The sequence below is a fragment of the Podarcis pityusensis genome (genome assembly GCF_964106645.2).
Source record: "Podarcis pityusensis genome assembly, chromosome: 11".
Taxonomy (NCBI): domain Eukaryota; kingdom Metazoa; phylum Chordata; class Lepidosauria; order Squamata; family Lacertidae; genus Podarcis; species Podarcis pityusensis.
The window spans coordinates 42,407,145-42,432,206 of record NC_138036.1 but is presented as its reverse complement, the minus strand read 5'-3'; the positions used below and the strand labels follow the sequence as shown (position 1 = coordinate 42,432,206).

Sequence of the window (25,062 nt, the reverse complement as noted above, 5' to 3'; positions counted from 1 at the left end):
TGGTGATAATAATTTCTACACATCATACAAGCCTGTGCTGTTGGTGAAAGTCTTTTTGAGCCTGCCTGGTTATTTTCAAGTGCAATAAACTGTTTACTTACAATGAAATGTTCTTATTAACATATGGTCTACCTAACAGTTGCAATGCTGGGCACAGAAGGGTTTGTTCTGATTTAAATATAGCATGTTATATATAAATAATAATAATACCAACAGTAGCAATTACAAGAGATACCCGTTTAACTCACCAGCATAAAAGAGGATGCTGACAAAAGCGTATTTTCAGTTTTTTGGAAACACACATAGAAACAGAAGTTAAAACAAAAAGACACTAGAAGAAGTGGGATAGGCCAGTCGGTAGAGCATGAGATTCTTAATCTCAGGGTCATGGGTTTGAGGGTTGCCCATGTTGGGCAAAAGATTCCTGCATTGCAGGGGGTTGGACAAGATGACCCTTGTGGTCCCTTCCAACTCTATGATTCTAAGTATCATGCTGGACCACACAAAAAAGGATAATGTGAGCCAGCACTAAATATCTCACATGGCCATTGAGATGCCCCAGGGAATCTTACAAAGATCGCACAGTAGAGATAGTCTCACGGACCATAGTGTGCTACAAGGGTTATTGGAATGTGCCTTGAAAAAGTACACCATGTTAGACACATCCACTATTCTCTCTCTCTTATTTTAGTTATAAGTTAAATATAAAAGATAGGGGGAAAGGAGAAACATTTTAAAATGAGTTTACAGAATATCAGGTATCAAATACATACAAAATCTTAAATAACGCAGGAAAAATAGGCTGCATTTGCAATCTTATACAGACTTACCTGGAAGTCCAATTGGGATTGACTTCTTAGTAGATAGGTACTGACAGAGACTTGCCATAGTTCATCATAAATCAACTTCATACCATAGAATCAATTCATTTAACTGGGTTCTTGAATTGTGCCATATTTTAGATGTGGTTGGTGTCTTGAACCTTCTGATTTCAGTACATGTAACGTCCTTCAAGTATACTCAAGGTACACCGGTAATGACTTACAAAGCCCTAAACAACTTGACACCTGCATTTTTGAAGGAGCATTCCTCCAGCATGAATCTGTCCATGTGCTAAGTTCAACGGCTGATGCGCTGAATTCTGGTTGTCCCACAACATAGGGAAACCTGAAATTCAGCAACCAAATGGCCTATTCTGCGGGGGTATGTGGAATGTCCTCTCCCATAATTTACCACTGGCATGGTGATAAGCTTTCAGCATCTCTTGAAGACTCATTTGGTTCAGTAGGACCTTATGGTGCACAAATGTCCGCCTAAGTTTTCGTACTATTACGTTTGCCCAATTTATTTTGCTGACTGAGGCAGAGCAACAGATGAAGACTCCCTTTGCAAGTCAAAGTGCATGGTAGGAAGGCCCATAGCTCAAAGACAGAACATCTGCCTTGCATGCAGAAGGTTCCTAGTTCAATCCCCAGTCGGAAAAGACTCCTTCATGAAACCCTGGGCAGCTGTTGCCAATCAGTGTACGCAATAATGAGCTAGAACAGACCAATGGTCCTTCTCAGCATATGGCATTTTCCTATGTTTTCTACTGTTTATTGTGATAATTTTTAGGTCACATAGTACAATGGTTTAGACGCATTTTTATTTCACTTATTCATTTAATAAGAATGCTTTTAGGCTGCCCTTCATCCTCACAGATACAAGAAGTGCATACGTTTTTTAATCACACCAAACCATGAGTGCAATAAAACAGTAAGACCGAACTGTCATTAAGTCTTATGAATAACTTTGGAAACCTAACTTATTTTCCTAGTTTCATATTATATGGGAAAAGGAAAATCCATTCTTGAAAAACAAAAACATCCACGTCAACCAGTCTCATGTTTGTCACTTCAATATTTTCTTGCTCTTCTTGATTCTTTTAAACTTTCCTGTCTTTTATTCACTTTTGCACGCCATGCTTTGAATCTAGCGGTATCCCCCACTCACCCCTGCTCCTTGTTTGCATTCCTTTTCCACTGTCTGTTCATTTCTATTTTTTCTAGTTTTGGCTGTATTTCCGAAGTCTACCTCCCCTTTTCTCTTCTTTTCTTTTCTTCAACCAAGAGAACTTGGTCTTATTTTGTTATATTTTCTTCTCAGATTTCATCATTTCCTAACTTTCACTGTGTTCACTTGTCAAATATTGCTAACATTTGCTCTTTTCTTTCTGTTTATTCTGCCCACACTTTGGCTCATTCTCTTATTTTATCCTGATTGGATACCGTATTTTTCGGACTATAGGACGCACCGGCCCATAGGACGCACCTAGTTTTCAGGGGGGGAAATCAAGGGAAAAAAATATTATTTCCCCCCCCCCCCGCAGCTCTGGGAGCAGCGGACAGGCTGCACGCAGCCTGTCCGCTACTCCAAGACCTTCTCCCTGCTTTTGCGGGAGGTGGCGGAATTCCCCCACCTCCCGCAAAAGCCCACAGGAGCCCCGCGCGACTCCTGCGGGTTTTCGACCAGGAGGGAGAAGGGACTGAAACGGCCAGTCAGTCCCTTCTCCCTCCTCGGGGAAAAGCCCCCAAGAGCGGCGCGCTCTTTAAAGGGTGTGCGGCTCCTGCAGGCTTTTCTAGGAGGTGGGGGAATTCCCCCCCTCGTAGAAAAGCCAGCAGAAGCCGCGGAGCCCCTTTAAAGAGCACGAGGCTTTTGCGGGCTTTTGCGGGAGGTGGGGGAATTCCCCCATCTCCCGCAAAAGCCCAAAGGAGGGAGAAGGGACTGACTCGGCCAGTCAGTCCCTTCTCCCTCCTTGGGGAAAAGCCCCCAAGAGCCGCTTGCTCTTTAAAGGGTGTGCGGCTCCTGCGGGCTTTTCTAGGAGGTGGGGGAATTCCCCCACCTCCTAGAAAAGCCGCGGAGCCCCTTTAAAGAGCGCGCGGCTTTTGCCTGCTTTTGCGGGAGGTGGGGGAATTCCCCCATCTCCCGCAAAAGCCCAAAGGAGGGTTGGAGAGTAGCGGGAGGGCGTCGCGCGCCTTCCCGCTGCCCCCCATCCTCTGGGGCTGGCGATGGGGGAAGCGCTGCTTTCCCCACCGCCAGCCTCGAAGCCGGGTTGGAGGGTAGCGGCAAGGCGTCGCGCGCCTTCCCGCTGCCCCCCATCCTCTGGGGCTGGCGATGGGGGAAGCGCTGCTTTCCCCACCGCCAGCCTCGAAGCCGGGTTGGAGGGTAGCGGCAAGGCGTCGCGCGCCTTCTCGCTGCCCCCCATCCTCTGGGGCTGGCGATGGGGGAAGCGCTGCTTTCCCCACCGCCAGCCTCGAAGCCGGGTTGGAGGGTAGCGGCAAGGCGTCGCGCGCCTTCCCGCTGCCCCCCATCCTCTGGGGCTGGCGATGGGGGAAGCGCTGCTTTCCCCACCGCCAGCCTCGAAGCCGGGTTGGAGGGTAGCGGCAAGGCGTCGCGCGCCTTCTCGCTGCCCCCCATCCTCTGGGGCTGGCGATGGGGGAAGCGCTGCTTTCCCCACCGCCAGCCTCGAAGCCGGGTTGGAGGGTAGCGGCAAGGCGTCGCGCGCCTTCTCGCTGCCCCCCATCCTCTGGGGCTGGCGATGGGGGAAGCGCTGCTTTCCCCACCGCCAGCCTCGAAGCCGGGTTGGAGGGTAGCGGCAAGGCGTCGCGCGCCTTCCCGCTGCCCCCCATCCTCTGGGGCTGGCGATGGGGGAAGCGCTGCTTTCCCCACCGCCAGCCTCGAAGCCGGGTTGGAGGGTAGCGGCAAGGCGTCGCGCGCCTTCTCGCTGCCCCCCATCCTCTGGGGCTGGCGATGGGGGAAGCGCTGCTTTCCCCCACCGCCAGCCTCAAAGAGCAGACTCTCCTGGCTTCAGCGGAAGCAACGCGAAGCCTCCGGAGCGCAGGCTTCGGAGGCTTCGCATTGCTATCGCTGAAGCCGAGGAGTCTGCATTCGCTCCATAGGACGCACACACATTTCCCCTTCATTTTTGGAGGGGAAAAAGTGCGTCCTATGGTCCGAAAAATACGGTAATTGTTATGCTCTTTTAGTTGCTTTTTCCTTATGCGCACCTTAAGCTTTTTGTTTGTGTTTTGCATTCCATTACCTACCCTTTTTTATATAATGATCATGTATTCACTTTCATTCTCTAGTTCTGACTTAACTTTTATTTTTAGTTTCACTTTGCTAAATACTGTATCCTTCCCCCCACTTCATGCTTCTTCCTTTCTCTAATCTATTTACCAGCTAATTTACTCACTTAATTAGTCTCTTAACATTTATTTAAATGTTCCTTATCATTCCTTAATGGAAAAAAAAATCTTTATGTCAGCTAGCTTATGCCTAATTATTTCTGTTCATCTGTTCCTCCTCCAGTTTTCAGTCTCTTAGTTATACTTATAGTTTTAGTTTTGCCTAATTAGAATGCAAGCCCAATGGACAAGGTCTGTCTATTTATACGCACTGCATCAGGCCTAGATTCTTTAGACATTTCACAATTATATTGTTACAATATCACTTGCAACAAAATATTGCTGTGTATCATAAGGTGGCTACGTGTGTATCACCAAAAAAGTATTTTGGGGGTAAGTGTGCTGAGTTCAAGAGTTGGGTAAGAGTGTTGAGTTATATGTCAACCCACTGGGGCAGCAGAAAGCAAATGTGTTCCAATGTCTATGTGACAGTTCTTCAAATACAGTCGTACCTTGGATCCCAAACGCCTTAGTACTCGGACGTTTTGGCTTCCGAACGCCGCAAACCCGGAAGTGAGTGTTCCGGTTTGAGAACGTTCTTTGGAACCTGAATGTCAGACTGGGCTTCCACAGCTTCCTGTAGCCAATCAGAAGTCATGCTTTGGTTTCCGAACATTTTGAAAGTTAAACTGGCTTCCAGAACAGATTCCGTTCAGCTTCCAAGGTATGACTGTATTTGAAAATGGTCATCATATCACCTCTTAATCATCTCCTCTCCAGATTGCACATACCCAACTTCTTCAATATTTAAATATTCAAACATTCCAAGATTTTATTCCCCACAACTGGGACAAATCGTGCTACATTTACCTTTTGCTTATGTAGCTTTCTTTCACAATACTAATAGCTATGCACACTTGCCTTCACAGCCCCCACCCCACCCCCAATTTGGGAATGAAGACTGCCATTCCATGGGGAAGGGGGTGTTGGGGGGGGAACTCTCAAAGATTTCACTGCACTTGAACTAAAATCCTTCCGACAAAACACCTGCGTTTTCAGGTTGCCATCCCGTTTGAAAGGGCTTCCTTCCACATGAGCAATTCCTTAACATTGCTCACATAGGAGTTTCCCTTTCAGAGAGCCCAGACACCGGCTTTAATGAGTGGGCACAGTCAGAAGCCACAGGATCACTTGGTGTCTGCATCATCTACGCAGCCTTTGATAGCATGTGGCTTTCTCCTTGATCAACGGAGCAGAAGAAGATTTGGTAGCATCCTTTCTAGCTACAGCTGCTGTTAAGAAATACCTCTTTCCTATGGAAAGCTGGGCTGAAGGTTCGTGCTTTATAAATGAGCATGTGCGTAAGAAAAATGAAGTGCATTAATTGTAGAGCTGGACATCTGGTGGAGAGCATTTTGCTAGAATGTGGGTTTCCTTGGGTAATTTTTAGAACCTTAGAACTTCAGCAGGACTCTTCAATAACATATGTGCTTTGAGTCAATGATGCTTTATCATTCACTGCAAGGATTCAGAGGGGAAGTCAGCTCAGAAGAAGCTGCCTTATGCTACATGTTCATCTAGCCCAGCCTAGTATTGTCTAAGGACCACCTGACTTCTTATGCCTCACCTGTGTTGCTGAGGTCTTCCAATGGGGCATTTTCAGCAGTCCCACATACTCCTGAAGTTTGGTTGGCCTTTACCAGGGACTGACAAGCACTGCTCTGTGGAGCTCCTTGCCAACAGAGGTTTGGCAAGAGTCATCCCCGCTCTCTTTCAGACGTCTTTTAAAAACTGTATTATTCAGACTGGCAGTTCAAACCTGAGGGTTTTGCTTAGTTTTGTTTTGCTATACAGCTTTTACTGGTGTGTTTGACATTTTTATTATGTTTACTGTAGTATTGAATTTTTAGGTAGTATACTACCTTGCAATATTTCATATGAAAGTGTGGTCTATAAATATTTAAACAAATAAAATAATGACTGAAAGTAGTGTATTTTTCTGTGTATAAGACTAGGTTTCACCCCCCTAATAAATAATGTCAAAAATAAGGGGGCGTCTTATACACGGATAGTGCCGAGGCCATTTTCTTAAATCTGAGTCCCCCAAAATAGGGGCGTCTTATACATGGGGGCGTCTTATAGACAGTATGGTACGTTCATTTGAGTCTTTCCTGTCTTTTTGTTACCTAATACTTTTAATTGGGGAGGGGAGGGACTGAATTTTGGACTGAGTTTGTGGGTGCCAGTCTCCCCCGTGTCATGAGTTTCTGGGTGCCACACACTGAACCCCTGGATTCAGCAAATGTTGAAACATAAGCCAGGTCAGTTTCCTGATGAGGAAGTCACCTGGGGTGAGGTTAGGAGGGGTTCTGTGCCAGACAGCACCCACCCTCTCAACTCATGGTTAGTTTTTGAAGACAAAGGCAGAGTTGGAAGAGGGGTTTTAGAGTTGGGAGTTATGTGACTGGGATAAGCAAAGCAGCAAGCAGGAGAGTCAGAGAGATGTTTGAGAGCAATGGTTGATGTCTGTCTGAATCCAAGGCTGTGGCTATGGGAGAAACAAGTCCCTCTTGGGGGGCCAATGCTATGAACTACACTATAGGCTCAGGTTATATATGTGTGTTGCTGTCGTTGGCATCCATCTGTCTCGAGAGACAATGGAGTGCACCTCCTCCAGTGGTAAAGTCAAACCACTGTGTTAGCAGCACCAAAATGACTTCCCTGGGGCACAAGTCTGAGCAGCTTGTATGGAGATCCCAGATGACAAGACCTCGCTGATGCACTCCAAAGGAGAGCAGAACAATACGTTTGGCACCAGCTTAGTGGCCAGGAGTTGTCAAAAAGAGGCACACAAGGCATAAACCATAAGTCATAAATACACCACAGTCTCCACTGTGCCTCATTTCCAAAAGAGAGCAGGAACCCTGTGTAAAGCACCTGGAACCCCCTGGAATCTCACACTGCTCAGAGATTGGGGGTGATGTGCAAACAGGACCCTACTGCATGTACAGCATATGCTCAACTTCTATGGTTCCTCTCCACTTCAAAAGAAAGGTTTTCTCAGCAGGTAGCAAAGTTGTGAACCATATGCACAAAGGTAGACAATGCACATTCAGGCTGAGCAAATAAGAGTCTTGTGGCACCATAAAGACTAAATTGTTGCACTGCAGATTGTTGCTCAATCTAATAAGAGTTAAGAATAGCCCATTAACATCCATTTAGCATTGCATTTCATGCTGATCAACCTCTAAGGGCTTGTTCATTCACTTTTTAATATATTGCAAGATTTATGGTTCCCCAGATAGCACTGGCCCAGTTTCACAGTCTCCTTCAAGAGGTACTGGAGATCTTGTACAAGCTGGAAGCACAGTATGATAAAACAGCGACAATGACTACAGCTATTCTTATCTTATGGCCATTCAAATTATTTCTTTGATAGCTGTACTGTGCACCATGGGTAGGAAAAATCAGGAAATTTTTAACTATGACACCCACCAAGGTAGTGAAAGATATGCATGGAAGATATCTAACTTGAACTCAGCAGAAAAACAGGCAGTAACTCACATGGAAGTGAGAGAACCGCCTCTGATATACCAATGGTGTCTTGGAACAATTGTACTTCGCCTTCCATTTTCCTTCTAATACTTTTTTCAAACTGTTCAGTGCGGCTTCATTTTTAGAAACCCAGATTAGAGACCCAGATACTCAGAGGTAACACACGAAAGGGAATGAATACCTGATAACTAAAAGGAAATTAATTAGTTGTTGAATTGCTGCAATGATGGCACCGGAGGTATCCTAGTTTACAGGAAAAACTTCTAATCTTGAGAATCTGAATTATGTCTAGAAAAAGGTAGAGACCTTCTTTGAAGTGGATGGTGTTAGCTTTGGCCATGATCCAAAAGAATGAGTGTTTGAAAGATGATTTACATGTGCCATTTGAAAGCAGCTCTTTGCCATTTCATAATCAACTGCAGAAGCACCGTGGTTTTCCTAAACTGTAGACTACTGTCCATTGCTATTGGAACGCTCTGTCACAAGAGACTAGGGCCCTGCGGGACTTGACAGCTTTCTGCAGGGCCTGCAAGACAGAGCTGTTCCACCAGGCCTTTGGCCAGGGCACAGCCTGACTCCCTCCTTCGGCAATCTTCACGGAGCTCTGGCCCAATGGTTGTCATTGGTTTGATTTGAATTAATTTTATAATGAATGATTTTAGAGTGTTGTGTTGTGTTGTACTGTTGTACTGTTTTATTGTTGTTAGCTGCCCTGAGCCCGGCTTCGGCTGGGGAGGGCGGGATATAAATAAAAATTATTATTATTATTATTATTATTATTATTATTATTATTATTATTTTAAGACAAGACTGAGGCTGGATCTACACAAGTAGCAGAATAAAGTTATGGAATCCTAAAGTGGTAGGCTATATATTAGATATTGTAACCCAGCCTTCTCATGTGGTTCTTTTTTAACATTTGAGATCATTAAAAACTGTATTTGGCACCCCCTACCTCCAGACTTGATACAATTCTCTCCCCCCGCCTCATTCTGCTGCACTTGAGGCTAATTCACACAATATTTGCTACATGTATAGTAAGCATTATGACAAGACTTCCAAGTATACAAGCTTCACTTAACTTGTATGAACTCATTCAAGCCAAATAACCACGCACAAGCTGATGCCAAGTTGCCTTTGTTTTTAGCACACGTGTAATGAATCAGGTCAAGTGCATGCATCTGTGTGGGCATGAGATGAAAGAATGAAATGAGACACTGCAATACAGGGAGCTGGTTAGCACAGGAATTGTGTAGAAAAAGATTATTGCTCCTGAACAAAACACTATATTGCATTGTGTTGCTGCTCTCAAATTATGAATTATTAAAGCTTTGTGTTTTCCCCAAACACGGATGTATGCAAAGGGTGCTGTAATATAGGGTCATGGATAATTGTTTGCAAAAAAATAATAATAGAAAAGGTCTCAATTTGTCAGAAGGCTAGTCCTGAAAAATGAACAGTAATTACCTATCCAGCCAGGTTGTCTATATATCTTTTATATTCTAGTGACTGGCTATTGTCAAGCAAAAGAGTTTAAATTCCAAATTAAGCTATAAGGGGGCGGGGAAACATATCTGAGACACTTCCATTGCCATGAAAAAGAACAAACCAGACTTGTCCTATAATTATACTTACTTACTTACTACACCAAACCTTTATTAGGCATTACAAATATAGGCCATCATAAAACATCCATGTATAAATTTTTAAAATATATACAAATAAACAGCCATGTAAAAATATGTAATAACGAGGGTTTTCATTGGAGTTTCTTCCCGCTAAATAGTGCCATTCACAACTCTTAAGAGATACTATTGATAAAAACTCAGCCACTTTTGCAGTTACTTCTGGTTTAATGTCAGACAGATAGAATCTGATATTTTCATTGTGCTGTGATGTTAGACTACCCCAAATAGGGGATAGCACGCATGGGCATAGCTGGCTGAGGAAGATACAAGAGAAACAAGTCAACTTGTGTTTGGCTATTATTATCAGTTCAGCAGAACATTAAAAATATGCATAAATAACATATACAACAAAACAAGCCTCTTAAAAAGCAAAACAGTTTAAAAATCAATGAAAGCAATTAGATCAGGAAGTTCCAAGTTCAGGGGAATGCTTGTCCAAAGAAGGGTGTCTTTGAGAGCTGGCAGAATGCCAGTACTAACGGGAGCCTCTCATAATTCAGCAGGGAAGGGATTCCACAACATAGCGCCAGTTGTTGTGGGACTACAACTCCCATCATCCCTGGCCATTGTCCATACTGGCTTGGGTTGATGGGAGTTGGACCGCAACAACATGGGGCAGGCACATTTGCTATACCTACTCTAGGTAAAGCTAAAGGGACCCCTGACCATTAGGTCCAGTCGTGGCCGACTCTGGGGTTGCGGCGCTCATCTTGCTTTACTGGCCGAGGGAGCCAGCGTACAGCTTCCGGGTCATGTGGCCAGCATGACTAAGCCGCTTCTGGCGAACCAGAGCAGCACACGGAAGCGCCTTTTACCTTCCCACCAGAGCGGTACCTATTTATCTACTTGCACTTTGACGTGCTTTCGAACTGCTAGGTTGGCAGGAGCAGGGACCGAGCAATGGGAGCTCACCTCATCGCGGGGATTCGAACTGCCGACCTTCTGATCAGCAAGTCCTAGGCTCTGTGGTTTAACCCACAGCGCCACCCAATCTATTATATCTTGCCTTTATCCATGAAAGAGAACAAAAGCTACCCAGATAACTCACATACCTTCTAGCTTAACTTCAGCTGAATATCTAGTAAATGAAAGCTTTTGCCTGGCTGAGATCCTGGGAAAGTTCTCATTATCTCTTTCACTCTCTCACATATGCTCTTATCTTTCTGGGGCATCAGAGATCACAATGGTAGGATGAAAGTGAATTATAGTGCAATCTTGTACATGTCAGAGGTAATCCTCACTTCATCCCAGGTAAACGTTATGCATCCTTACATGTGAATAAGATTTCTAAATTACTTCCTGAGTCAATTGCAGCTTTTTAAAATTTGTTTTCAGGCAAATATTCTTACAGGAGAACACAATGTTGTTGTTATTGCCTATTTTGCTACTTTGTGATCTGATGTGTGCAGCATTGATGTGTTGATGGTCATGTTTTGTGACCAGAGTTTGGGGGGGGGGGCGGGATAGCATTTTGGTCCTTCAAACACAACTGGTGACACCAATAATAAACCATACTTGAGCTTCTACTAAGATCATGAGAATAGCTGCATCAGGCCAGAACCCTATTCTCATAGTAACCACCCAAAAATCCACAGGAAACAGGACTCAAATACAACACTCACTCTCAGTCAGTAGGGTTAAAATGGGAGGGGGAAAAACAGAAGGAAAAACAAATGGGCATTCCAGAAATGTAGGTTTCTTTAGAAGCAAATTGCATTCTCATGTATAAAACAACTTACATTTCAACAAAACCTTGCTTGGGATTGTTCAACTGATATGACTGGCTTAACAATAAGCTCCAAAGCAAAATAAATCAGAACTTTTTATGTATCTGGCGTTTCTAGAATATATTGCTAAAGTGTTTTGCAAAAGGAGATTTTGCTAGCAAGAAATAACTCCATCATAACTGTGTAAGATAGACGTACACTCTAATGTCTTCACCACTATTCCCAGAACTCTGTGTGCTTTAAATATTAACACCATATTACAGATATATATGACTAAATTATGAATCCATGTAAAACATTAAAATATGAGCTATAGAGCTTTGAAACTTCACCCATGAAAGTTTAATACCTTCTGGAATGAATAAGTCAAGTAACTGTGCCAGTTCAGATTTAGTATGGCACAAAATTTTTACTGTCAGATTGTTTATAGGGAGAAAGAGTAGAACTGTTTTATAAGCACTTTCCTTGATATAAAACACTTTTATATTTTCATACGTAGGCATTTTTTATTTTTTATTATTATTTTAAGAGAATGATTAAGATAATTACACAACAAGAAGGGGGGGGGGAATTCATTATTTACAAAAACAAATTTCCTTTGGGGAAGAGTGAATGCTCTCGAAATTAATATTATTCCCAGATTCATTTATATCCTGAAAGGACTTCTAGTTTTTATATCTGAATCATATTTTCAAAAGATAAACTCATTGTTTAGGAAATGCCTTTAGGGCTCAGCAACACCAAGAATATCCTTGCAGAGAATGCAGCTACAAATTAAAGAAGGCGGTTTTGGAATCCCAAATTTGGAATTATATCACTAAGCTTACATACAGTCAAGTACTAAATATTGGAATCCCACTGTTGGCCCTAATTTTCTGATGCGGACAACCCTACAATATATGTACATAGCACCTTTGGTTGGTTGGACAATACTAGGATTGAAAAATTTGAAGTCTCAAGTGACTCTGGAAAAAAATTAACATGGAATATATTGGCTAATAAAAACAAATTTGACTCATTTTCACATGCTAAACTTACTCTGTTGGGAAACCTCACACTAGGAATTGCAAAAAAAGATGGTGATATGGAAAAATTGGATGAAAGCAGGTGTTTTGACATTGGACCAACTGATAGATGGGGAAGATGAATTTTATACTTTTGCTATTTTAAGACAAATATATCATCTATCAGATGCAGCCCAATGGCAATATCTTAAATTACAACATCTCCTAACCAAGTGTGTTTGGTCCATCAGCCCTTTCAGCTTCCAAGATACCTGAGATATTGGAGCAATTGGACAACTCATTCAAAAAAAAAAGCCAGCAATTGCTTTTTATAGATATATATTAACAATACAAAAGTTCAATACACAGACAGTAAGGGATGATTGGAATAAAGAGTTAGAACTTTCATTATCACCCAGACAGTGGGAAAATGTATTTAAGCAAAAGCAACATTGGACTAAGTCCCAGTGCAATACACATCACTTATTTCATGGTACATATTATTTGCCTCCAAAAATCATATGCCTTCTTAAACTTCTGCCACAAATGAGGTTAGTGCACACTGGTGCCAGAAAACTTTCAACATTCAAACTGTATGTTGGAATAGATTTTATTAAGTCTATCTGGTGTTAGATACTACCATAGCAACAATTTATAATGAGTTTCCCATATTACAAGACTTTAATACAGATACGACCAAATATCTGGTCTTAAATTTATTTTATTCCATGTTTTTAACAGTTTATATGGAGTCAAAGTGTGTTTCTGCTCTTGTTCTCCATCTTGGCTGTGAATCCTGGCCTGGGAGGGTGGGACTGTGACTGACTCCAGCTACAAACGCTGAGGCTGCTGAACAGATTCAGGTTGGGGGTATTGTTTAGAGGATTTTATTGCTGCTATTGATATTAAATTTGTGAGTTTATTTTGTATCTTTATTATGATTCATGTGGAAAGTGTTCAGTTTGGCTGTGTGCTTTTTTGATGTTTTATTTATTGTTTACGACTACTTTTGTTGTGTTTGAATTGTTTTTTTTTATCTTGTAAGCCTCCTAGAGCATGGTTTTAAATAAAATGATGCATGTTTGCAGGTATGTCCTCTCTCCCACATAAGAAGGGATGCTTAAAGTGTATTTTAACCTACACATAGTCCCAATATCATAATGTAACTATTTCATGCACTTCTAAAATAGGTTATAAAAAGGCATCTGTCAATATAAGCCACTGAGAATGGGAATTGCCCCATGACGTGGTTTTGTATTTAGATATGATTGACTTTATGCTTTAACAAAGTCTAGTGGATGCTTACCTATTCCCCCCCACCACTCTGCTCATCCAGGCTTTTTCTACCTAGTTCAACTCCACTGGCTCCTACCCAGTGACTTCTGTTCTCCCAGCTCTGCTTCTGCCATTGCTCCTACTTCCCTGTCTCTGCAGATGCCAGGCAGCCATCATAGTGCTACTTTCATTACAATCTAATTCTGCAGCAAAAAGAGGAAGGCAGTGCTTCATAGCACTGAGATGCCATGAGACACGTTTCAGGAGTACGGATGGAATGGGATATAGGCATAGCTGTCAAGCATCCCTTATTTGGTGGGACAGTCCCTTATCCCAGCGCTGTGTCCCGTTGCTGTCCCTTATTGATGATGTCCCTTAAATTTCCCAGGTTTCAAAGGAAGCAGCTCCTCTCCCTCCCTCCCTGCCGGCCAGGGAGGAGGGAGGCTCCAACTGTGTTGCTTGGCTGCGTTGCTCACCCAATAAGGAGTCTAAGAATGACTGGGGGGTGGAGCTTGCATGCCTTGTGCCAATCAAATCGGCCGCGTTGCCTGGGGACTCGCCTTTGCTCAGCGCTTCCCAGCGGAGAGGTGACAGTGGTTTTCCCTGCTGCATCCCCTTTGTCGGGTTGCTGCGCTGTGGGAACCACTGCTTGAGGCTTCATTTGGCTGCTGGTTGACTAAAATCCCTTATTTTGGCTGCTGATCCCTTATTTTTGAGGCTACTGGTCCCTTATTTTCAAATCTGTAAGTTGACAGCTATGGATATAGGTGCAGTTTGTCAAATGGCAACTCACTGGAGGGTCTTTGCTCTTCATCCCATATTGAATAAGAAAGTTAGAAATTGTATGAATGACTTAAGCTGAAATCCTATACAGTGAATGCTCAGGTTGTGAATGTGATCTGTGCAGGAGGCACATTCACAACCCGCAGCGTTCGCAACCCGCGGCACCGCTTCTGCGCACGTTGTGATTCGATTTAGTGCTTCTGTGCATGCGCGGGTGCCAAAACCCAGAAGTAACCTATTCCGGTACTTCCGGGTTCGGCGCGGTGCGCAACCCAAAAACGCAGTGCGCAACCCAAAAACGCGCAACCCGAAGCGTCTGTAACCCGAGGTATGACTGTATAAACTTATCAGGAAGTAAGTTTCACCGCACACAGTGGAACTTATTTCTGAGTAAACATACACAGGGTTAATGGAGTTTTGGCGACTTGATTTCGTGATGATTGTGAAGTGTCAGGTACCAATGGCATACAGCTGTATTATAACAATGCCGATTGTATACCACCCTGGGGTCTGAAAAGATGGCGGGTAGTTTTAAAATATTTTAATAGTAAAATACATAAATGTTTTCAGCTGAGATTTCCAGTTGCATATTACTAAAGCGACCCCTGGATTATTCAGCACTGGAACAGGCTATTAATTGATATTTTTTCTTTTTCCCTTCATTGACTTCCCTGATGTTCTTACCCCACCATATTTGGCCTTTACAGACAAGGCGCTGAAAACTCCTTTTACACTTGTATCAATGTGTGTGGAAAGGGATGTCACATGACAGCACCGTCTTCCTCATAGTTCTGAGTGGGAAGCTGCTGCACTCACTTATCGCCCCACCATTAGCCAACTAAAATACTGGCCCACCAGCTAAACCAAAGGTTGGTGTTTTCACAAACTCTCCACAATTAAATAAAATACTGCTTCAGGAGGCAGCTACTTTCAGATGAGATGGAGAAGGTTAGATAAATGTTCTAAACATTTTTTGCCTGTAAAAAAATTAAACTTGAATCTTTCTATTTAAAACGAATACTGTTTTCCAAAAGAAAACCCTGTGGGTTTCTACCTTTCTACCATCCCATTTAGATTGCAGGTTGACACACACACCCCCTCAATTCACGAGGAACACAGAATTTTTGGAAACGCTTTATCCACGCAAACACAAATGTTCTGTCAAGTCATAAGTATGCAACAGCTGTTACCATTAAATAATTATCCAGAATAATAATGCTCTTGAGATGGTATTTGCAAAACATTTCTTCATGTTTCAGAAGACGACGCTGCAAGCTTAGCCTCTTCCCAGATAATTAGTGCTAGGCTGTTCATTTCTTTGAACCAGGGAATCACTTTATTATTCTTCCTTTCAACTGCTTTAAATGATTCATTCCCACTCTCTAACACCTACTGACAGAACCACAAATCCAAACTAGTATTTAAATTCCATTTTCGGTGTCACTTGCCTCCATATGATAACAATAAGTTTAACATGGATAAAATAACGATGCTGATTACCCAAATCTGTATGTGGGTTAAAAAAAAGAGAGAGAGATATTTTCCATCTCCTATTAGAGCGCTACAGATGGCGCATCTTTCAATACTGCCTCCTACACATGTGAAACAAGGGGCAACAGCTCGATCCGTTTACAGCTTTCTTCCCTCAATATAAGAGGGTTGGTGGGCGGGAGGGAAGGAAGGAGGGGAGACTTGTGGGGAAGAGGAAGAACTCTTTGGCGGTGTGTGGCTGCTGAGCTGAAGCGCTGAGGCACCAACCCAGCACACTCGCCCCAGTCTGACCCCTGCTCCCCAATACCAGCACGAGAAAGACGCCAAGCAGTTGCCCCTCTTCCATAAGTGGCCACTCTCTCCACTCCAACTTGCCACTTCTCCCGCAGAGGGACGGGGTACCCCTCTGCCTTCCGGGATCAAGCCCTGAAACTGCCACACCGCTTTCTCCTTCCTGGCCAGGGGTGTCCTAACCAGGGGTGTGCCATTAAAAAAATGGGGGGGGGGGAGAGATAAGCCCCACCCTGCATAACTGATCACAAGACACATACTATTTGAATAGCAATGCTCATCAACTTGGGAGGGGGCCCCGCGGACCCCTTATTTATTGGGAGGATCGAAAGGATCCTCGGCCCCTAGGAGTTGGCTCCTGGGGTCCTAACTCTCCAGTCGCCAGCGCCACCTGGCCGTCTTTCCCCGCCCCATCCTCGCTCTAAAGCGAGACTGCTGGCCGCCCACACGGCTGTCTAGGAATGTCTCCTCTCTGCGGAACCACGATCTCTCTCTCGCTCTGCCTGGACCGCTCCGCGCACCCCCACAATCCCTTGCACCGCGCAGGACTTCGCTGGCCCTGCTGCGCCCCCTGCATTGCCTCGCCTGGCGACAAGCCCCCCGGCTGCTGCTGCTGCACCACCAGCTCCTCCTCCCCTCCCTTGGCCGCCCCCCGCCCCGCTTTGTCCAGGAACGCCTCCCTCAGCCGGGGCACCCCAGCGCCACCCTGCCTAGTGATAAGGGGACCGCCGCCACCGCCACCCTGACGCGCCAGCAGCACCCAGGATGTTGCCCTCCCGAGAGCCCTGCACGGCTTTCCTCCCCTCACGCCCCGCCACCTCCTCTTCCCCGGCGGCGCCCACGCAAATCTCGCGCCTCCTCACCGTCCCAGCTCCGACTCCAGGTCGTAATAGTCGGCCAAGGTGTCTCTGTTGGAGCCGTCGATCCAGTAGTCCGGGACGACGGTGGGGCCGGCGGCGGCAGGGGCGCCCCCGGCCCGGCCCGAGGTCGGGGCAGAGGCGGCGGGGGCGGCGGTGGACGAGGTGGGGGCGGAGGAGGGCGACGACGACGACGACGACGACGAGGGCATGGTGACTTTCAGCATGCTGCGGCGCGCGGCAACGGCGCGGGCGTCCGGCTCTTCAGGGGCTGAGGGGGAGCGAGAGGAACAAAGCGGCGGCTAAGCGAGAGAGGCGGGCTCGGCGGCGGCGGCGGCGGCTCCGAGAGAGCGGCGCTGCTTGCTGGCGCTGCCGGCGGCGGCTGCCTGAGGAGCCGGAGCTGCCGGCCAAACTTCGAGGCGGGCGCAGCAGCAACAGAGGCGCTCGGAGACTGGCGGAACGGAAAGGGAGCTGGGGAGGAGGTTGCGGGAGGAGCGCGCGCGCGCCACCTCTAGCGCGCGCGCGCCCGGACACACCGAAAGTGTGTGTGTGTGTGTGTGTGGAGGGGGGGGCGTCGCCCCGAAGAGAAGCGGCTCTGGCCGAGCAGAAGCCCACCCTTCCCGTCTTGTTGGCAGCTGCCTGACGAGGAGGGCAAGTTGAGGTTGGGCGCAGCGCGTAACGTGAGGGAAGGCGAGAGGGCGCGCGCGCCTCTCTCTCTCTCTCTATCTCTGCGTGTACGAGTGAATGCGCGCGCGCGTGTGTGCCAAGTGGACGGATGGTGGAGGGAGCCGGGCGGGCTTCAGAGGTTCCTTTCGTCGAATGAGGGGGTTGCCGCTACCGCCGCCGCCGCTGCTGCTGCTGCCATCGCAACACACGAAGGCAGCAGCGGCTGGCAGCCGTCCCGGGCTCGGCTCAGCGCAGCCGCTGCCCTGCCTGCCAGCCAGCCACTCTCTGCGCGCGCGGGCGGGCGGGCGGAGTGTGTATGCGAGACCCAGACAAGCCGGGCAGAGGGACCCCGTGTGGGGCGCTTTCCCGCAGGGCCCTAATGCCTTCCTCGCCCCGGTGGAAGGAGGCGGCTCGCGCTCCACACTCCGCTCCACTCTGGTGCGCTTCAGCAATGGAAGCAAATTAGAGAGAGAGACCCCTCGCTACCCTCGTCCTCCTTTCTCTACGAGGGTCAGGTTGCAAAGCCATCAGTCCCGCGCAAAAGGCGGTTTCCTTTGGATTCGAAACAGGGGTGCCAACTTGAACGAAATATTGGGGGGGGGGGGATGTCAATGAAGCTCCGCCCTGCATAATCGATCACAAGATCCAGCAAACTCACACAGTCACACCGCTTTTGAATGGCGATGCCCATAAACATGGGGGGCAGCCCCCCCCCCAATATTTTATTGAGAGGGAGGCGAAGGGATCTCTGCCCCTAGGAGTTGGCTCATATGATACAAGAGGAAGAGTTGGGGTTCTAGACCTAAGTATCAACCAACCCCATTGGTCGAGTATCACATGCTTTTACTAGGTTCAGCACGGGCAGTTTCACACACTAGGCAAAGGCCAACCCAGGTTGCCCACAAAACTTCCACGCAACCCATCACAGCTCCCTAAGGAGTGTGCCATGTGATGTGATGCACATATTTGCAAATGTGCATTTGTCCTGTCATATTCATCCTACTTTTTTTAAGGCAAAGCTTTCCTATGCTAGAGTCTGCTTCACATGCAAGGAGTGTTATCCTCCATTGGAGAACATATATCGGGGTGATGTGAGCCGAATGGCTCATGTGCATAATAACCAGCCACTGCACTCATTTACTGTGCCTTGTGGATTATGTGCACACAGTCTGACCATGCTTATAATGAATTACCAGTTGTTTCACTCCTTAGCTGTTGAACTCACGTCACCTCTAATACATGTATGTGCATATACATGTCTACACACGTGTAGAGAAGAAGGGATGGAAACAGTGGGGTCTAAGGGCAATGAAATGTAAATAATACAGGATATGGCAATTTTGAGTAAAATGCATGCAAAGTGACCATGCATGAGAGCAGGGACTGGTGAGACTGTCATCCCTTGGATTGATGGATGAATTGACACCTCTGGTGGGACTGGAAACCATTATCTTAGTTCAAGATAATGAACTTGATATATTCAATATTTCCTGATGAGTTCCAGTTCAGCAATTTCATGCTGCAGTCACCTTTGAAATCACTTCGTTGGAGAACAGTGGAATATCCCGGGAGACCAAAATTATCTTCCTTTGGTTTCTTAATGTTGCCATTTCTGATACTAGACATGTGTCAATCTATTTGTTTGCACAGCAGCCGACCTGATGGTTCTATGTAGAAAGCTGCATGCTGAAAATACTTGGAAGGTAAGTACACTTTGACATGTTTAGGTGTACAATTAAAACATTGAAACCATATATAGGGTTCTTACATAAATTAATGCATTGCCAGTAAGCATTAGAAACAATGAAATTTAAGTGAAGAAGAGTGTAATGCAAAAACTAGCCCAGGTGACTTTTGGAGTAAGGTAGGTTGGAAATAAAAAGGTAAAACATGATGTCAAACACCTGAGAAGTGATGCATTCTATTGGTGGCATGGAACTGCTGTACTCAGAAATTATCTGTAGATTGATATCCACAATTATGAACTATTGAAATTATAGTGTAAAAATCTGGGGGGTGGGGGGAAATAGAATAAGGTGGTGCAGGTTTAAATATTACAGGTTTGCTGGCCACACCACAGAGGCTTCCTTGCTTTTTAAGGATTTGAACAGATTTTCAAGGTCTCTCTATAGTCAGTGAAGATTGTATCTGACATTACCAAAAGGCATTAACTGCAATCATGTATGCCAAATGTGTGTAGTTCTGCTGCTGGTCTAGTAGTAACTTTGATCAGGGCATTACATGTGCCATGTGGGACATTTTTCAGCCCAAAGGCCAAATTGCTTAGCTGTGATCCGTTCCATCCCTGCTGCCGGAGCCAACTCCCTTTCTTTCCTGCTGAAAGGTACCTGGTGAAGGCAGCAAGAATGGTACAGGATGCAGCTGTGGCTTTCCTCCATCGCTTCAGCAGCATTTGAGCACCAAGACCTTACAAAGGGGCAATAAGCCCTGGGAAATTATAATTCTCATGGATCCTGGTGTCCAATCCACTGTTCCTCCAACATTCCAGGGTAAGGGATGGGGAACCCGCAGCTCTCCCAATGCTGTTTGATTACAAATTCTATCACCCCAGAAACATTGGCTTGGGGCTGATGGTTGGAATCCAACAATATCTGGAGGGCCACAGGTTTCTCATACCTGTCCTAGGTCTTAGTCAATGCTGCTACTGCAAATCTTCATTTTTCACTGTCAGTAGCATAGGTTTGTGGGGAGGATGAGAAGGGGGTGGCTTAAGAGAGTTCCAAATGGACTTGCTCTTAAAATGAGCTAATTTGGGCTCGGTCTAAACCAAGTCCTAATTTTAAGCATGCCTGGGAAAGCTCACCCATCACTTGTTAAAAAATTCCTGCTATACTCACCACGGTGTTGTTTTCATCGGTGTTGTTGGATTGTGAGGCCTTTGTTCTCTTAAGACACCCAGTTTACGCATGCATGCCTCCTCCTTGATGCCCCGCTTGCTGTTTCTTGCTGCCCAGCCTGGAACTTTTCTTGGCTCCTGCACTGCACTTCCTGTTGCTAGGTGACATGCTACTTGATTTTGTGACACGTGGTTATTTTGTGAGAACAGAGATAAAGAAATATCAAACAGTCGCCAATGACTGCAATGCATTAGCAAACTGCATGCTCTATAAATAAATAAAAAAACCCAGCACTCGTAACATTATAGTTCACTGTATAGTTTCAGCAAGGCAACATTAATATTCCGTTACTAGTATTTAGGCATTCCTTTGTACTGATAAGGTGATTTATCGTTATAGCCTCAGAATTCCAGATATGCTGAGACACATTTATGTTGGAGAGGTCAGCTGCCACCCCCTGTGTGAGGTGCTGTCACCTTGTACGTTGTAGACATACAGAGCCATGTGTCACAAAATCAAATAGGGAGAGGGTTCTGAATTTAAATGGTGCCCACAATCTGCTGTGAGATTAAAGGCAACAGTGACCACAGTGCTGACAAATCCATCATATATATAAATGGGCAATCGCAGATCATGAACCTGAGTTTCCTCCATGCTTCCTCCAACTTTCAAACCAAAACTGCAGAAAAATGCTTTCAGGTTTAAAAGTGGCATATTAAGTCTGGTTTGCTAAGCCAAAACTAAGCCAAAACTTAGCTTAGTAAGTGTGAGGAAATGTGGGCTTCTGGATAGATTCTGGATAGATTTACCTGCTGCACTGAGCTGAGACATAGTTTGGCTTACTGTATCACCTGAATCTGGACTCGTGTTTTTGCATTCCCAGACAAACCATGAGCAATTAACCATAGCACAAACCACATTACAGCTTGTAGTTTGGAGTGAGACACTTCCATATGCTGGCTGAAGAGAAGCAGGAGAGTTTTGCCAATTGCTTCTCCACCCCATAGCTGACTGTTCCACCTGAAAAGCTGCTCTGATGAATCTCCAGGACACCTGCAAGAAGTGGTCCTGGAGGGTGCAGAGGGAATTGCCTCGGAGTGTATTTTCATTTCATTTTTAAAAAAAAAATATTTCTAACCCACTCCAAATCCCTCTTGCGGGTTCACACTTTAAAACCACATAACAACAACAAACAGGCGGGGCTGGTTCAGCGATACTAATCCGCGTTACACACAGTGGAGAGGAATAAAAAGATTCGTAAGTTCTCCCATAATGGCAGAACACAAAGATACACCACCAGAAGAAACCCGTGCTGCTGAACTAGCAGGCAGTGGCACCAGTACTTAACTACCACTGGTGGAGCAATATCAGCACAATCAGTAAGAAGTGAGCAGTGGGAGCATTGCAGGTGAATCTCCAATAGCCCATGTGGAGTATTATTAAGAGAGTGGAGAACTGACAAAGGCATACAGAATGGAGGAGTATATGGATGGTGGCACCTATTCACAAGGTGAATAAGCACCCAATCGCAACTCTTTATTTTCCATTCTTCTCACACTCGGTCCTGTGCCGCTGCCACAATAACCCATCAGAGCTTGGCGTCTGCATGTTGCCCATGGCTTTGCCATAAGGAACAAGCAAAGTTGGGGTAAGGGACCATAGCTCACTGTCTTCTGACTCTGCTCACAGCTACTACTGGTGTATTAAACCAAGCACAGGTCTACATTAACCATACTGATATCAACAACAACAACAAAACCCCAAATGAAACAAATGTGAAGTTGATGGGATGAAGGAGGCAGTGGCAAAACAAAAGGCATTCTAGGAAATGGTTGGTTCTGTTACCTGAAATAATAGAACTGTAGAGTTGGAAGGGGACCACACGGGTCGTCGGTTCCAACGTCCTGCAATGCAGGAATATTTTGCTCAACGTGGGGCTTGAACCCACAGCTTTGAGATTCAAGAGTCCCATGCATAGGCCATTGGTCCTTGAACGACTCCCTATGGTGGCAACACTGTAGGCTTAATGGCTATGCAAGAGCCTACCACTCACCCCAAGCAGTAGCAGCCATTGTCACCTGTCTTCTCTGTATGATTACCCAGGAGCAGTGAACTTTGGACAAAAGTTTCCCCAAATTTGCCATCTTTAAACTGCATCACATATTCACCGCCAGCAACAGAATGGCCTTGTTCTGCACTATTATGTTACTTGAACTGAAGGCTGTATGAAATAAAGCTGTGAGGAGACCAACTTTCTCAAAGGTCCAATGTTTATTTCCTATATAATCACAATCACAACAAAAGAATTAGAGTGATTAAAAGAGATTAAACATTTCCTGGTAATAGCATCACACCAATGGCTTAAACACTGGCAAATGGAGTATGCTATCAGTTGTAGCTAGCCTGGTGTGCAAGGGACAAATAACAAACTGCTTTTATAAACCATGAAATGGTATTGTTTGTGTTTTGACACATTGAGGTCAAGCTGGAATATAAGCATGCAGTAGCTAATAGATACTTCAGCTCTTTAGAAATTATATAAAGCAGAGGTGTCAAACACATTAGCAGGAAGGCTATCTTCCCCATGCTGATACAGACATAAAATCTTCATTCGCAAAAGGCAAATGTCTCATTCCAGCTGAATTTTCAAGCACAGCAAAGCTAAAGAAACTATTACCGTGTATTTGTCTGAATTTTCTCTCCCATTGCCTGTGACCCTACTCATTTTTTTTATTATTATTCATTACCTTGCATTGCAAGCTTAAATATATAACTTAGAAGCATATCTCATGAGTTTCATTGGGGCAAACTTCCAAGTAATGGGCTGCAACCAACACTCCCATTCTGCTAGTGCAAGAGACACGGGCTAATAGAACCAAATTTTCCTTTTCTTTCCCTTTTAGTCCTATATGTATACATTTATTAGTAATTTGTATTAATGGATTTATGGTCTATTTTTGTGATATTTGCTGCTGTTCTAACTTTATGTATACTGCTGAGAGATAGGGTGTAGAAATGGCCTAAACAAATAAAACAATGCATTTGTGCCTGGAAAGGAAAATGAAATGTTTCGCCCTGTATGAAAACCTCAGAATGGCACTACCTTGGCTAAATACCCATAGCTCATCGATCCTTCCAGAACCTGAGCCAGTACAGTGATCTAAAGCAATTCCTCATGTAGGATGGAAGAGTATTGGCTTATCCAACCAGGGAATCCTCAATGCATGTCGTTCAGCAGTTGTTCATAGAGATTTTTGAAAGGACAAGACTGGCGCAGGTCAGAAGAGCTTCAGGCCACACAATCCTGGGCTCATTGACCCAGAAGTCAGTCCCACTGTGTACAATGAAGCTTGCAGCTTGGTCAGCTTAGAGTTGCAGCTTTCACTCTTTTGCAGCTTGGGCTACAAAGAATAATCACCACTTCCGTTGATTTATGCAGAAGTCATGTTAGGTTCTTGCGCCAATAGCTTAACAACTGACTGTGGATCAAGAGGTAAACCACTTCCATCTTGCACCTGCCCTATTATTTTCCTGTTGAAAGTCCCTGATTCCCCCTTTGGGGAGAATATACAATTATCCATAGTTTCTTCCTTTTAAAATCCTCATCATTCTTGTGATCTTGCACTACTGAAAAGATGGGGGGAATTTTTTTTCTGGCTTATCAGTGAAACAAAACCCACCCATTTATTTTCAAAATAGACTACTTTTAAATAATTTAAATGCAAATTATTTCTTTTTCAAAACCAGAGCTTATAAAATATGCAGTATCTTTTCCTGGGCTTATTATGCATAATGGCAGAGAACAGATAAAAATACTGCAATTTTTAGTGTTGGCTTCTAATGATTTTGGTAAATGACTTTAATTGTATTTGTGTAATGCATCGAAAACCATTGCTAAAAGCCACTTAAATATATATTACATCAAGCCAATATTTATTTCTTCCATTTATTTCCTGTCTTTCTTCAGTTTTAAAGGAATCTATTTTTATAAAGGGGGGGGGGGTTAATTGATAAAAACATTTCTATACAGTCGCATGATAACATATCAGGGTGGTGTACAACAATAAAATACAAATCTCCTATGTGCACCCCACCAAAGAATTAGTTATTTTGTTGCATGATATAATTGTTCGTATATTTTGAGGAAAGGGACATGGGTGGCACTGTGGGTTAAACCACATAGCCTAGGGCTTGCTGATCAGAAGGTTGGCAGTTCGAATCCTCACGACGGGGTGAGCTCCCATTGCTCGGTCCCTGCTCCTGCCAACCTAGCAGTTCGAAAGCACGTCAAAGTGCTAGTACGGTATTTTTCGCTCTATAGGATGCACTTTCCCCCCTCCAAAAATTAAGGGGAAATGTGTGTGTGTCCTATGGAGCGAATGCAGGCTCCTTGGCTTCAGCGATAGCAACGCGAAGCCTCCGAAGCGCAGAGGGAGTGCTCCCTCCGCGCTCCTTGGTTTCGCGTTGCTTTCGCTCAAGCCTGGAGAGCGAGAGGGGTTGGTGCGCACCAACCCCTCTCGCTCTCCTGACTTCAGGGATAGCTGCCTGAAGCCTTCAGAGTGCAGCGCGAGTTCCCGCTGTGCTCCACAGGCTTCAGGTTCCTTTCGCTGAAGCCAGGAGAGTCTTGCTCTCCCGGCTTCAGCAAAAGGAACCCGAAGCCTGCGGAGCGCAGCGGGAACTCGCGCTGCGCTCCATAGGCTT

The 25,062-nt window shown here is 45.1% G+C and overlaps 1 protein-coding gene across 2 annotated transcripts in view; it reads right to left on the bottom strand.

The window, feature by feature from the left end:
• The window catches only part of CAMK4 (calcium/calmodulin dependent protein kinase IV), a 90,661-nt gene extending 70,140 nt beyond the window's left edge, over positions 1-20,521 (bottom strand). For both annotated transcript variants that reach the window (XM_080972917.1, XM_080972918.1), the window contains exons 1-2: positions 20,362-20,521; positions 16,844-17,108 (exon numbers count right to left, since the gene is read on the bottom strand). In XM_080972917.1, coding sequence (XP_080829043.1) covers positions 16,844-17,064 — 221 coding nt within the window. In that variant the 5' untranslated portion in view covers positions 17,065-17,108; positions 20,362-20,521. The remainder of the gene's footprint in view (positions 1-16,843; positions 17,109-20,361) is intronic.
• Between the last annotated feature and the right edge of the window lie 4,541 nt (positions 20,522-25,062).